Genomic DNA, 15,862 nt, shown 5'->3' on the forward strand with positions numbered 1-15,862 from the left:
CAAAGGCCTGAATAAGGTATTGTTATTTGTCTTTACAAGGTGATTTCAAGAAAGGCAAAACAGAACTTGAAATATTCAGAGTATTGTGAGGAATATACATCTTTTTTGAAATGAAAACTTTCAGAAACATCATTTCAGGAAATGCTTGCTGGCACTTTATATGCAAGGATACTGCTGAGAAGTTCCATAGTAATGTTAACATTTGGTCATATATCATTTTTTTCAAGCTGATGAAGAGTTCAGAAATAAAACATATGCTAGTTTTGGTTTCCCTAGTAATCTACTTCTTTAGCACAGGAGTGGAAAATGTGGCTACACTGATAGACCATAAAGCTGAGTTTTGAATTGGAGATAGTACATTATAAATGTGCAGCAAAAATTATGGAATACACATAACACAGATAATGTCATATTTCCTCCCACACAAATACCTCTTAAAATAATATTTCATCAATGGCGCGGCTTCAGCATAAGCTGAAAGCCGCGTGTGGTGCACCCACGTATGGTACAGGTGCACTGTACTTACAGTGTAATCCTACAAATGTGAATTCATGTCCCATCACATTCAATAATATTTACTTCCTACATAAGTATACAGAGAACTCTAGCCTTAGTTAATAATAGTCAGCTACAAGTAATAATATATCAGGGCTGGAATCTTTTACTAGCTTACCTAACTATAATTGTTTTGTATTTACAATCACTACTTAGAGAGCCAGTGTGGTTTAGTGGTTTGAATGCTGGGCTATGACTCTGGAGACCAGGGTTCGAATCCTTACTCAGTCATGGAAACCCACTGGGTAGCCTTGGGCAAGTCACACTTTCTCAGCCCCAGGGGAAGGCACTGGCAAACGTCCTCTGAACAAATCTTGCCAAGAAAACCCCAAGTTAGGGTTGTCTTAACAACTTACAGGGTGTACAGACTGCCAATAAAGGTCAGCCTGGGGATGGAGTGGGGGCGTGGCATCTGCACAATGCATGCCCCAACTCTGCCCCTATGCGGGTGTGATGCCACACACCACACCACATGGTGGGCAGCATCACAGTGCTCCTCTAGCGCTGCATCCAGATGACGCAGCACCAAAGAAGCATCAAAAAGCTGTGGCACTAGTGGCTATGGCACCCTTTCCATGGCACAAAAAGGAGCCACTTTTTGCAGCTCCTTTTTGTGCCACACAAAGGCCAGATTGGGACCGCAAGTGTATCCATTCTTTCTCACACATAAAGGAATAAGTCTCTGTGGTGATCATACTAGAGCCCAATGGAAGAATTTGCTTGCAAACATGAAGATTAAAGTTATATAGAGGACAGCAGTACTCAGATGAAACACCACTTTTAACATCCCTGAGCAGAAAGATTCTTGTCCTCTGCACATTTCTCACTAAGGTTTAGGGAGATTTTGGAAATTAGGAATGGATGTATCTATCATTTGTAGTTTCTCCTTAGTTTCTCATTTTTTCAATTAACAAATTTCATCCAAAACTTTGTAGATTTTGTAGTTCTAAATTTAGCTTAAAGCTAGTCCATGAATTTCTGAACTTTGCTTCCCATTCCACCCCCACCCCCATAGAAGAATTTGATTTCAAAATTCAGAAAAGTAAAGATATAAGAAAATGACTATGTTTTTGTTGGTATGTTGCCAAATAATCTGTATCTGTACAACATCCTTGCTAAGATCTGCATAAATGTACATCTCAATTTAGAATCATGATTCAACTGGATTCTTGTCTGGTTCTTGTCTGGGAGCATATTTGTGTTCACTATTGACTGAGAAATTCAAAATTAGGTATCTTTGCATTAAAAGGGAAATAAAGTGATTTTTTTTCTTATCTGTCTTGTAGGGATACATCAGCCAAAATGCTCTTACAAATCTTTTTCACACCTCAGTGATAAAAATGAAGAGGTCTTCAGAAGAGTCAGGTGTATAGGGATGCTGCAAGAAGGTCTTGCAAGTGTGCTACTACCCTACCATACTAATAGCCCTTGAATGACAAGGCTCAATGTCTTTTCACTCAAATATGGGAAAACATAATATTGTTATAAGCCTTTATTTTCATGTAATATAAGCCATTTAGACCTTAACTTCTCGTTCTGCATCCAACGTTCCTCCAACCTGCTCTTGCAACAGAGCATATGCTCTCTGTAGTGCCTGATACTCCATTGTTAGCTGCCGGAATCTTAATTCTGTTTCTTCTTTTGCCATTCCCTAAAATACAAACAGAACACTTTAGAAAGAACTAGATATGTAACTCTTCTGATAATGCAAATAAATGGCATTCACAAATAGCTTTTATGGACATTACTATTTCTTCTATAAAATGACACTTTGGCAAAAATGATTTTGAAATACTGATGGGCACAACCACAGTTTTATGAAGTATCTATACTAGCATCACATCACACTAAGCCAAAACTGGACAGAATTCTGACCTATCATGAATGAGCAAGATTAATAGTATGTACTGCTCAGCCCTGTCTATATCAGCATGAGGTATTCTGTAGTATCCTGCCTATGGAGCTGTCCCCACCCTCCTCCATTGCAAAGCCCTCTTTTCTGACGCCCAGTGGATAACTGCATGCACATCCCACTGAGCTGCCCTGTGTGTCTGCCACCATCACAAGTTGCTTCACTCTGAGGTAAAACAAGGTGCCCAGTGATGGTGATATAACTAGGTATCTCATTGTGGCCTCAGAGCCAATGATTGGTGGAAGTGTCAGATATGTTGGACAGCATGGTGGGACATGTTTCAAACAGCCACCCAACATCACAATGGAAGCTTCTGGATTTTTCTGGAAGATCCAGAGCAACCTGTGAGTTTTAAAAATCTGGATTAAGAGGGGAGAAACCTGGTTCTGGTGCTGAGCGGGTTGGTTGTTGTCTGCTTGCACCAGAATGGGTTTTGGGCCGTATGTTGTCCAGACTCCCCACTGAGGGAATGCAAGGAGGCCACTGTATTCATTGTATCCATGAAAGTTTACTGTTATGTCTGAATCAGAATCTGATTTGATTTGTCGCCTAACAAACCATAGTCAAAAACCAAGAGTAAATCCTAACTTCAGATCCCAGTTTGTTAGTGGATTAATAAACCAAGCATAATGGACATAGGGCTAAGCAAATTACAGGCATATGTTTCTTGGTTTGTTTAGCCCGTCTTGTTGGGAGCAGGAGCCAAAGCAGAGCCATCAAACAGCACACACTGGCTTTGTTCACAGTATGCCAGAATCCTCAGCAATTCTGCCTCACTGTGCTGTGAGAATCACCCAAAAAGATTTAAAAGGAATGGTGTAAAATTGAATAAAAACAGCTTTACTTTTGCACCATTCTTTTAAAATCACCCACTACATGTGGCCAAACCAAGGAAACTTAATCAAAACAAAAAGAACACCTTGAAGAATAGATTTATTGTAGAATAAGTGTCCATGGACTGGAGACCAATGCAACAGATGCCTACTGATTATAAAGCTCAATCGTTTCAGCAAATGCATGAAGAAAAAAATGAGTATTCTATAGATGTCTTAAAAATACCCACTCATGAAATCTGTCCCAGGATTGACAAACTATCTATTATCTGTAGAAAACTTCTTTGATCTCTTTGTAGATTGAACTATTAATGTTTTAATAAATAAGTATAAAAAAGCAAGTTTCATTACTTAGTATACATCAATCCCCTCTTGTTTTATGGTTTGAATTCACACATTAGACATCTAATAATTTACCTCTTCCAAATCATCATCGGGCGTGCAGGGTGTCTGATCTGTTCGGTCAGTTTGATATGAGATAGAAGAGCCATCAGATTCAAGGGAAGCTTCTTCATCGTACCCAAAAAATGTCTCCACAACTGGCTTCTGATCAAATGACAATGTGTAAATGCAAACAGCGAAAAGATGCAAAGGCAACCCCCTCCCAGTAAACAAGCATATCTCACTAGAAAGAATGACTAGACTCCCTTTTACATGCATTTTCACATGAAGATTTGCAGTACTATTGAATTAACCTTTGCAAGTGTCTTCTATTTTTGATAGTGATATACGGTAACATGTGAAAAACTGCAGCAGGTTAATGGTGCATTATAGTACACACTGATTATATAGTAGGTGCAATCCATGGTTAATTCTACTTCCTGATCATTTCCTAATGCTAATATAGTAAAACATTATTTAAACCTGATGTATGTTGGAGATGCAGACATAAAAAATGGTAGTAAACCTCTTCCTAGATCTATGTCATGGGATAAAAACTGTCTATGTCCTATCACATAAGACTGTCCCAAATGTAGGTAGGGGATGGATTAGTAATACTGTATTGTCAAAATGCAGCTACAGTGAAAGAAGTGGAAGGTTAGTGTGAGTTGCAAGAAAAATCTTTCATGGGATACCTGCTGGGCTGCTGAAAGAAGCAGAGACACGGAGATGATAAGCAGGTTAGCTAAAGGAAGGGGCAGAGAAGACAGTGAGCTGAAAAAAAGATATGGTGGGCTTTGGAAAGATTGGACTCAATAGTCTGAGAGCAGAGAGAAAGAGGCACTGAGCAAAGATGTAGGTCAGAAAAATTCTTTGTTTGAGAACACAAAGGACCAGTGGAAATAAAGAGACTGTGGGAGAGGAACTAAATAGGAATGAAAAAAAAGGAGCAGCCTGGCAAAATTTCACACACTGACTTGTCATCAAGGCTTTTCTGATGCTCTTAGATATGTGTTAAAATAATACACAGTTTTTGATATATCTTCTTACCTTGGGAAACTTGGCAAATTTTTTTCGTTGCTTCCTGTACCGTAAAAGCTTATCCCGTTCCTGTCAAAAGAAGTGAAACACATTTGCAAGCTACAAAGTGGGCCTGAATTCCAGTAAAAAATTAAGAATCAGCAGTCTTTCATACACACACACACACAATGTGAAATCAAAATGGAACTGGAGATTCAAATTGCACATATAATCTGTGATAAAAACCAGAATATTATCAAAAGACACCAATACTGAAGGTTTGATTTTCAAACTTCAGAAGCATGGTTTCCATTAGCTTTACTTTCAAGACACACAGTCCTCCATCCACCCTCAACAGGTGATGCTCATTAGAATTACTTTGGTATTAATAAATGCAGCAGCAAAACTTAGGGACTGGCAGCCCAGGGCAAAAAGCAGAAATGCCACCCTACAGCCCCACCACTGTGTGAAGAGGTCCCAACTAGAGCTACCTTATTTTCTCTTGTCCCTCCCTCTCTGGCAAGGGAAAGCAGATAGCCGCCAATGGCTCTGGTTGGCTTGTAGCCCTTTCCAGACTGGCAGGTCTATATGCCTGAATACATACAATTGTTGAACTTTATGGCTGAGCTATACAGTATTACAGAGAGTATCCATAAAGCACAGATGTAAAGAGAAAGCAAACAAATCCACTACTTACTATTACACTCTTCACATAGCCAGCAGTTTCTAGAGTCTGGTTTAAAAGAATTAGAAGCAAATGTTATATGCATGCATGTTTTCCTTGTTTTCTTGAGCAACTTCTTCTGGCACATTTTTATTGTGCAATCTGTTCTAGATATTAAAATCTTTTTCAGTTGATCATTCTATTCTTAAATATAAAAAACAATGGCTTATTTCATTAGAAAGAGCAATTCTCAAATTCCAGGAAATCATGGTCCCTTTCTTAATGATACTCAAGTAATTATACAACCTCCTTGTAAGAGGCCTGTACTATGCCAGCAGCAGAGTGGTATGTGGGTGAGAATCCTGCCAGGTTTTAGATCATTCTGCTGAGCCATCTTCTAAGTACAGTGAGCCTGTGCCATACATGGGCTCCCTATAGGCGGCTTTCAGCTTATGCTGAAGCTGCTCGCCAAAAGGGATAATGGTAAGCGCACCCATGGCACACTTGCATGGCCGCAGTGCGAGCAAGAGCCCCATTATATCCAATGGGGCTTAAGCCAATGGAGCCCGCTGTATAAGCTGTAAAAGTTACTACCCTTTCTCCCCATTTTTGATTATAATGGAAGAATGTTTGACATGTTGACAGGGTTGTTTGTCTTTTATTTTTGAATAATGGAAGGTATATTCATGGTGCTATAGAAATAAAATAATTCAAGGGGGGATAAGGAGGAAGGGGAGGTGAAGGGGGCAATTATGATGAATTATCCAATCGAGCCTCAATGTAAGCTTATGACTGGTAAACCTATCTACACCTATTCTTGTCTTCCCACATAACTCCAATTCCAATGGTTGTTTTTAAAGATAGAAGATCAGGGTCAGGTGATACCATATGGCAACAAGGGGAGGATGGCCTTACTCATTAGTGGTGGCGATGGTGGTGGAAGCTTATGTTACCTTTGAAAGTTCATCTATAATGTTTTGCTGGTCCATGATCTGTAGTCTCAGAAACTCAACTTCTCTCTCATCTTGACTTTGATCAAGGTCATTTAAGGAACTTGGTCTTCTTATTGTCCTCACCCTTTGTCTCTAATGTAACATAACAAACATTAAGAAAATGATTACAGTAGTTTTTCAACAAGCATTATATCATCCTATTCAGGTAAATGGCAACTCATAAACTGACACCCATTCAAAATTTACTGAGGTGGGATATAGACCGCCGCTTTGCAGTGATCTCCCGCCGGCGCCATTTGCTACGTGAGCGAGCCGCAGCAGCCAAACTACGTGGCTCCCGCGCGGAGCAAAAAAGAAGCTCCATTTTGGAGCTTCTTTTTGCGGCGCCTTTATGATGTCGCGAGGCGCCTGGGGTGGACTCGCGACGTCATAGACGCCGCGCGACGTCCGGACGCACAGCGTCCGATACGTAAAGATGGTAGTGCCCGTATGAACAGGGCGCCGCCATCTTGTACGTATTCTATATGTACTAGGGTTAGGGGGGTGCGGAAGCACCGCCCCTTCCTAACCCTAGTACATATAGAATACGTACTAAATGGCGGTCTATATCCCGCCTTAGTTTCATTTTCCAAATGAAGCTGTGATTCTGTCCAAGCAGTTAAAGACTAAAGCATGGGGCGGAAGAGACTGTACACTGGTGTATATATTCATACTGTCATGATGAACAACACTGGACAGGGAGATCATCCAGTCTGGATGTAAATGTGAAGCCCAAGCCAAATTATGTAGCATGAATGGAGATCATTATCAAATTACAAGAGAAGAAGAATCAGCATAAAAGGACTGCTCCTGTAGCAGGTACTTAAACTATTTATTAGGGCAGTTACCATATATATTTGACTATAAATTGATCTCATGTATATGTTGAGGGCAGGTTTCAGGACCAAAATTATGGATTTGTTATGACTTGTGGATAAGTCAAAGGTAAAACTTGGGGAACATAACAAAGGATGGAAAGGATGAAGCAAAGAAAGATGATGCGGAAGAACTTACAAAATTCTGATCGACCTAACTGTTTGTGCTCATCCTAAAGGCTGGATGGATGAAGAGGGAACTACAATAAATTGTAGCTTTCAGATGTTTGGGGAGCCAGCTAGGCACAGGTGGGGCTAAGGGAACTCACTCATCAAAAAGGATGAAAAGGCAAAGCAAAGAAAATGGCAACTATGTTAGCAGTGATTATTAATGTGAAAACTTTGGTTGATTTTAATCCAGAAAAAATGACAAACATACACAAATGTCTTATTTAGTTCCTTCAAGTCTGATTCCTTTCAGCACTCCTTTGAGGTGAAGTACCAAAGAGCTGCCACCACTACTGTTTTCCATTTCGCCACTCTAATGCAAGAAGTAGATGGTTCCTTTTTTGACAAAAGTTATACAATTCTCACATTTGCCTGTGGACAAATCAACCTAATTTTTGGGCCAGTTTTTTGACTAAAATTTATAGACTTATACATGAGTATGTACAGTAAGTGCTCAAGACATTGTGAGCTGATGATGTTCCTCACTGATATATTCTACCAAGCAAACAAACAAATAGAAAACCAATACCTTATTATAATAATGAAACTCAGTTTTACTATTGTGAATCTGGATATATATCTGCATCCCATTTTTTAATGTGTTATTCCGGTTTCCTCAGAGTTTCCATGAGTGAGAAACTGCTTCCCACTTGCTGGGTCAAATAGGCAAGAATTCTGCAAAATTATCACTGTTTATAATTCAATATAATGATTACTATCTTTAACTGAATTGAGAGAATATTTTGGTATTTTGGAATTAGAAAGATTCCAATGTGAATGCCAGATGCTTCTTGCCCTCCTCATCCCATCCCATCCCTAGAATGGGTAATATGGAAACAAAAGTATTGAACTGGTGTGAGGATGATGCTTCATGGTGTCAAAGAAGTAAGATAATAAAAAACATCTTCAACATTTGAAAGAGTCATACTTCAAATATTTTAAAGTTATTTTTTTTAAAAAAATCACACACTTCCTTTATATGTATATTACCATATAAAACTTACCATTTCTAAATTTTCTTGTGTTATAAATTTTAGTTTATTTTCCATACGACGTAAGGTATGGGACAAATCTTCATTTTTCCTACTCAGACGTTTATTTTTGTCTAGCAATGGTTTGTACTGGCTCTCAGCTTCCCTTAGACGTTTCAGCTGAAAAACAGAGGTGAAAATGTTTACACAGATGTAGCAAATATGTTTGCTGCCCCCAAACCCATGATTACCTGAAGGGGTTTTAGATTGTTGGGTATGGTGAATGAATACTTGACACATAGAGAATCTACTAGTTCCTATCTATAAAGACCTAAAGCAAAACTTTACAATAACGAACTGTAATCCAGTGGAGGCTTTTGTGAGACACTTTGAGGTCCCTGCTCCACCACCACCCCACTGCCTCCCCCATATTACTTGGAAATAACAAATCATTCTTCCAGAGGCCTTCTGGTGGGATGATTATCCTTATAAAAGTCACCTCACCCCTGCCCCTTGTTTAAACTCTAAACCCCTTGTTTAAACCCTCCCACACACTTTCAGTTTCCTAAAAATGGGCAGGTGAGACCTATGGACATCTACAGATGAGTAGGAAATGGCATAGGTGCAGCTCTAGGAGGATCTGCAAATAACCACCCATGTCCTAAACTGTTTGAAGCTAGACTGTCAGAAGGACCATTTTTTCTCACATGATGGGAATACCAGTTCGCAACTCTGGTGTCAGTGGATGGTGAATCCAATGTTGGCTTACTCCAAACTTCAATAGAACTATCCAAAGTGGCAATCCTGGGTTGAGCATCTGGAAAGTTTAGATTAAAATCCAGAGCAGATTTGTTGCCCCACTGACATTAGAGCCAAGACATTTCATAAACATCTGGAGAGCTGAAGGTCTCCCAACCTTGCTCTGTATTTTTTTTTAAGAGTCAAACATACCAGCAGACCCAAGCAACTTAGATTTTATATTTTACCCTTTAAGACTGTAAAAAAAGCATATTAAAATGAATACATCAATCCTGGTATCTTTAATGCAAGATTTTCTCCAAGTCCTGTGTCTTACCATATATGGTGGAGATTTTTGCTTCCACAATTTATTTTACAGGTGAGAGGCTTATTTATTCTCACAGGTGACATTCAAGCTGACTGGCCTCAGCTTTTGTTCTCAAGGAAAGTCATGTTGGATGATAAATGACAATCAATACTATCCTTTTAAAAGACATCCTTGACTTGTTGTTTTGTGAAAGAAACATATTGTGGAAAATATTCAGTTGCAAGCCTGGAACGCTCTTCAGGAAACTGAAAAGAAGCCAAGTGCCTAGGCTATCTGTGCTCACAATTGCTTCATCTAATATGCAAACCCCATATGCAGCACCAGATTATACTGCGGAACTGCTGCTTCTAATATCTTCTATAAATTTAATCTATATGGATTTTTCCAACATGCCACCATACTTTATTGCAACTGCTCTGTGAAATATCTGTTTTGCCAAAGCAAATGCCATTAACTGGCCATTAAATAGATTTTTATAGGGATGTGGTAGCATTTTGCACATTGAACAAGTAAATGGGAAGGAAAATGCCAACAGTGGAACTCTGCAAAACTGAACACAATTACATCAGGGAATGCTAGCCTTTAGCAATTTTACTGACTGTGATCCTGACAAAGGAGAAGCACAAATCAGCAGCATAATGCATGTATTACATCAGGGGTAGGGGAAACAGACTAGTTTTAGATTATTAAACCCACAATCCCTTACCAATGGGAGGGACTGTGAGGGTGATCGTGATGGGAGATGAGGTAAGGGTGATGGGAGTAGAGTAGCCAGGGTTCTGAAACAGCAACATGGAACAGCCAGTTGCCAGTTCAAAACTAGCTGGAGTACCTGTTGTTGTTGTTCTCTCATGTCATTTCTGACTTATGGCAACCCTAAAGTGAACGTATTAATGCGTTTTCTGGAGCTGAGAGTGTGTCACTCACCTAAGGTCACCCAGTGGGTTTCCATGGCTGAGAGGAGAATTGAACCCTGGTCTCCAGGGTCATAGTCCAGTACTTAAACCACTACATCATGCAGGAGCACCTGAGGCAAGTCTAAACACAACCATCTCATGTCTCACAAGAAGAAACCCTCTTACGAGCTTTCTGCATTCCACAAGATCTCAAAGCTTGTGGGAATCTCAAAACTCAAGAAATCTCAGTATAGTTGCAGGATATCTTGAGATTAGGGCTGTTTTCTGTAGTGAGCATGGTGTGAGTGCTCTGCTCAGCAGAAGCAGACAAATGGCATGTGCCAGACGCACTCTTCAAGAGATGGATACAATTTTTCTTATGTTGTTGGCTCCATACTAAATGCTCAGGGGTTTGTCTGTTGGGAGCATGGGTGGTGCTTCTTGTCACTAAGTTAAGATATATGAAATATGGGGTATCCCATGCAACCCTCAAAATGTACAAAACCAGAATTTAAGTCCCAAATATGGGACATCCTGTGTAAAATGGAATACCTGGGAAACATAGACGGGAACTATGGGCCAAAACAACTGGAAAGCCAATGTGCTTTGTATTCAAAAATTTTGTATTAAATCTCTGGCAGTTAAAAAGGGATTGGTTAGCCAGTAACGAGATTCTCAAAAGCCATCACTCACAGGAAACAACTGGCCTAGATGGAGAAATAGTCCACTGGTTCTCAGCCTCAGGGGAAGGAAATGGCAAAACTCCTCTGAAGAAATCTTGTCAAGAAAACACCATGATAGGATTGCCTTAGGGTTTCCATAAGTCAGAAATGACTTGAAGGCGCACAACAACAACAACAGCTCTCAACTTTTGGCACTCCAGTAATTATAGATCTCAGTTTTTCCAAAGACCTGCCCAGCATGATCAGTAGCCAGAAATTATTGGAACTCAGGTTCCAATCATTTGGAGGACTGACCAACATAAGGTAGCCTCCTATATTCTATGATCATTTCCACCAGCCTTAAGATTTAATGTGCACATTAAAATCTATGGGATATAAATACTAAGTTAAGAAAGGGTAAGCCTAGTAAAGCTGACACAAAATAGACCATAAGAGGACATTTTCAAACTATATCTCATCCCAGACAGTTGAAGAAAATGTGAAACTTCTTTGTCCCAAAAAGTTACTGTGAACTCTCTGTGGCTATGAAATTGCCATTAGAAAAAAGGGTGTGATGCATTATCAGTCAGAAGTGGTTTTTCTGAGCATTGCTTGAGTCAGGCTCAGGGTTTAATGAGTACAGTACACAGCTTTCAGATGGTTGTAGAGATAGGTCACTCGCAGATGCAAATATGATGCCTAAATTCAGCCAAGCACATCTTTTCTTTATAAATGGTGATTTTTCTAGAATCCAGGCAAGTGTTCTTGCTCATTGCTATTGTAGTAGATTTCTACATTGCTGGGCAACTGAAATGCAGTGAATAACTCTGTTTACTGTATGAATGAATGAATGAATACATAAATAAATAAATAAATATTGAAATCCTTCAGGAGGAGACAAAATTACAGAGACATAACTAGCTAAGTCTCCTAATACTATCCCCCAAATCTACCTTTTAAGCAGCAAACCTCCTCCAAAAAACATGGCCGTTCCATGATGCTAGAGGGTGTGGAGATGAACAGAGACATTTCCAGCTCTCTTCCTGTAGTTAGATTTGCTGGGAAAGGCATCTTCTGGAGAGAGCTGGATGCATCTCTGCTCATCTCTTCACTGTCCAGCAACATAGAATTGGCAATGTTGGGAAGCAACACTGCAGAAAAGGTGGGTTTTGGGAGAACTTTTGGTTGTTGTCAATAGTAGTCATCACAGTGAATTATGATGGTGCAAGTAGACTTAAGCCCTCTTCAGACTGGCCATTAAGGGGAGCATGGGGTGGAGTCAGGGCATCACACCTAGATGATGCACACCCTGACTCTGTCCCCAGGGCGCCATGGCACTGCACACCGCTCCACATGGCACACATCATCATGGCACTCCTCCGGCACTGAGTCCATATGACACACTGCCAAAGGAGAGCCACCAAGCTGCAGCAGTGTGGCTATGGCACCCTTTTCAGGGTACAAAAAGGAGCTGCTTTTTGCAGCTCCTTTTCGTGCCCTCGAAAGGCCAAGATCAGGGCCATGGCATGCGGTTGCTGCGGTCCCGATCCAGCTAGGAAAGGGGCGGTCTGTCAAGCCCCTTACTGCATCATAATTTACTGAAAAGGATGCCAGCAACTGTTTATTGCAATAAAACATAAGGTGATTTTATTAATTTATGACCAGAATCTCTATTATCTACATTCAAATGTATATTTAAACATTGGTAATATTTGTGTTTTCAAATACTGAAAACTAGTAGGCATTGCTTCTTTGTTTATATGTTGATGTGATGAAGTGAACCACTCAAAAGATGTATCTTCTTAACAGATCTGGGTCTAGAGGTACCTAAATCTCATGGTGAGTTTAGAGACATCAGCTTGCCTGAGACATCAAGAGAGGCAGCCTCAAAACTAGACTGGCAACACCAAAAAAGTGGGAAGATTTTCATGTGATTAAATCAATGAGAGAAAATCCCAGCAATAAAAGTTAGCTGTTTCATCAGGTAGCTGTGCAATACAGTAAATATACTGTTCACATAGTATGTGCTATACTGATAATTCTGTAAAATTTGCTATGCGCTGTAATTTTCTATAGTTACAGGTACTTCACAGTTCATGATTATTCCAATATTCTGACAGTGAAATATTTTTACTGCTGGTGCAGCCTACTGCTCTATGTATAAAAAATTCAGTTTAAATGCCTCCATTGTTCTTACAATGTATTTTACATTATGGAATATTACTGAACCTTCTTTGCAGCTCTGTTGCTTTAGTAAAGGTATTATGTTGAGCACCATCCTTTGGGTGGTTTGGGATTTTCTTTGATTCTTTGAATAGGACTAATACAGTAGACTTTTCTATTATCCTTATGTTTTTTTTTAAAAAAATCTATTGATTTAGGTATATACAATGGAAAGTTCTGAGCAAGATCCAGACAAAAACACAGGTTGGTCTCTAGCCTTCTGCAGAGTAGTGGCTCAACATATTTTGGGCAACAATTTCAGTGAAATACAGCCAACATGGCTGACAAGCAGGGCAATGGGAAACAGCAGGAGGGCAATAGATTAGGAAAAATTATGAGATAATGCACAAGTGTCTCTGCTGTTCTTCCAGCATAATCTGTGTTGCTAAAATGTAGACCAGAGTATATCTAAGTGATATACTCTGGTCTAAATGTTATTTCAAAAAAAATTACAATCCCAATGCACTAAAACAGGAATGGACTATTCTCTGAGTTTAGGGGAATGCATTAGCCCTCTGATGCATCCTTTCTTCACAGTCTCTCCCTAGCAGTTCCCAAATATCAAAAGTTAAATTCTTGCCAACTTCCAGTTAAATAAAGGTCCTGTCCTGGGTGTAGAAGAGCCTCTCCTGGGCCTGAAACATAGTGAGAGTGTACTGCCTCATTCCCATGAACATTTTTAAAAGGTTTATTTAAAAAAAAGAATGGGGGCAATAGGAGGCTGCACCCTTCCGACATCCTATAGATGATAAATGATGTAGTTCTGAGTACAACTACAATAACTTGTATCTCCATTACACAGTCTGGTGAAATATGAAATACCACATGCTTTCTTACAAGTTCATTCCGTTCCTCTGATAATAATGCATTCCGATCTTCCAATTTCCTGATGATTGCACTTAGTTCAGCTATTTTAAGTTGGAAGCGCCGAGCATCTCTTTCATCCAACTGCTGTTCCTAAAACAAAAAACAACTGCAAATAACTGTTCACAGAGAAAATATATTTTATAGACTCCCCCCCCCCCAAAACAACTTCTTCCTCTTTGGAATCCATCTTTTCCTAACTAATTCTTAAAAAAATGTAATTTGTGCTTCAATACCGGAATATAAGGCCAATAGAAATTTAAGAAAGGAGATATGTAAGAGGAGGCAAATGTAAAACAAAGAAAGAGAAAGAAAGGAAGGAAGGAAGGAAGGAAGGAAGGAAGGAAGGGAAGTATGCATATGTCAATACAGAATTACAAATGCTATGTTTTCTGAGAAGACTGACTTTATTTTTGGGCACAGGAAGAAAAGATGGAAATATGAAAGAAAACATTGGAAATTACTACAATGTTTCCTATACATGCCACTGTTGAATTTAAGTGCTTAAACAAGCGAGTCATTTAAAAACACTGAAATATAAGATGTAGTAAATATGTGCAATTTTACAATTGCATTTTTCTGTTTCGCATGGAACTGTACATCTGTACAGCTTAATGGATTGCTTGAAAATCACAGGATTGTCTTTTAATCAATCCATATGTGAAATGTTTAACTCAAATAGAAAATGAATACAGATACAAGAGTAGCCCCCTTCATTTTTAGGGTTAAAAATATTATAACAACTTTTTCAACATTTTTGTTACTGACTATTTGTTATTTTAATTTCTTTGGAAACATACATCTATATAGATTATAAACACTTTAATTCAAGCAAAAAAATGAGTATCTTTGGCCTAATGAAACTCAACATTGCCAGAATTCTTCATTCAACAGGTGCAGGAGAGGCTTGAAACAAAGAAGAGAAAGGATTCTGTGCTTATGTTTTTGAAAAAAATCTACAATTCAAATTAAGCAGCACTACAAAAGAAATCTTGATGAGGATCAACAATGAAAAGAACTTTAACCAATGTCAGAGAAAAATCTGTCTTTAGCAAATTAATGCAGAAGCTGGAAGAGTGGCACAGTTACACAGAGAGCCTGTATAAGAGGTGAATTTAGATTAAATGGTGTAAGAAATTGCATAGCATGAAAGGAACAGTAAAGAGTATGTTAGCTGGTGTCTCATTTGCTTTCTAGAGAGTATTAGTGAAAATCAAAAAGTAGTGATCAGTGCTCAGGGTTGGCCAGGATAATTTTTTAACCTGAGGCAAGGGATAAAAATGGTGTTCTGGCCCTGTTTCCACATGGCAGCTAAATTGCAGTTCAACACTGGTAGCAGCAGGACAGGGGCACACCATACTGCCTGAAAGTAAGAATTTTAACTGTTCCTTTCGTGAGATCCGCTATTGTTGTCTGTCATAGCAGGGACATGGCGCATGGCAGAATAATGGTCCCCACTGGTTGGCAGCCCTTGGGTAATATCTCCCATAGTCCAATGGCAGCTGTCTCTGAGAGGACAGATTTGGGGGTAGACAGAAGACTGTCTGATAAACTGCATCTGTCCTCCATCTCCTCAGTATTGTACTCCATACCCAGTGTCTAAACGTGAGACAGCAGCCTCACTCTGCCACATCATGGTACATTTGGCCCCATCTATACTCTCTTGATATTAGCAATGATGTCTAAACATCATTCTGGAAATAAGCATTTTACTCCATTTTTTCCCAGTAATAAATTCACTTTTGTGTTTGCTTGCAGCAGGATTAGTAAGCAGCATGGC

General features: G+C 39.3%; 1 protein-coding gene across 21 annotated transcripts in view; it reads right to left on the bottom strand.

The window, feature by feature from the left end:
* JAKMIP3 (Janus kinase and microtubule interacting protein 3) overlaps window positions 1-15,862 on the bottom strand; it is a 170,286-nt gene that overhangs the window by 45,639 nt on the left and 108,785 nt on the right. For 7 of the 21 annotated variants that reach the window (XM_042460001.1, XM_042460000.1, XM_042459992.1 and 4 more), the window contains 7 exons: window positions 14,056-14,175; window positions 8,405-8,551; window positions 6,319-6,450; window positions 5,399-5,434; window positions 4,732-4,791; window positions 3,718-3,846; window positions 2,078-2,206 (listed from right to left, as the gene is read on the bottom strand). In XM_042460001.1, coding sequence (XP_042315935.1) covers window positions 2,078-2,206; window positions 3,718-3,846; window positions 4,732-4,791; window positions 5,399-5,434; window positions 6,319-6,450; window positions 8,405-8,551; window positions 14,056-14,175 — 753 coding nt within the window. The remainder of the gene's footprint in view (window positions 1-2,077; window positions 2,207-3,717; window positions 3,847-4,731; window positions 4,792-5,398; window positions 5,435-6,318; window positions 6,451-8,404; window positions 8,552-14,055; window positions 14,176-15,862) is intronic. The other 14 variants (XM_042459998.1, XM_042459993.1, XM_042460003.1 and 11 more) reach the window with 6 other exon arrangements.

This window comes from Sceloporus undulatus, chromosome 3 (assembly GCF_019175285.1).
Source record: "Sceloporus undulatus isolate JIND9_A2432 ecotype Alabama chromosome 3, SceUnd_v1.1, whole genome shotgun sequence".
NCBI lineage: Eukaryota > Metazoa > Chordata > Lepidosauria > Squamata > Phrynosomatidae > Sceloporus > Sceloporus undulatus.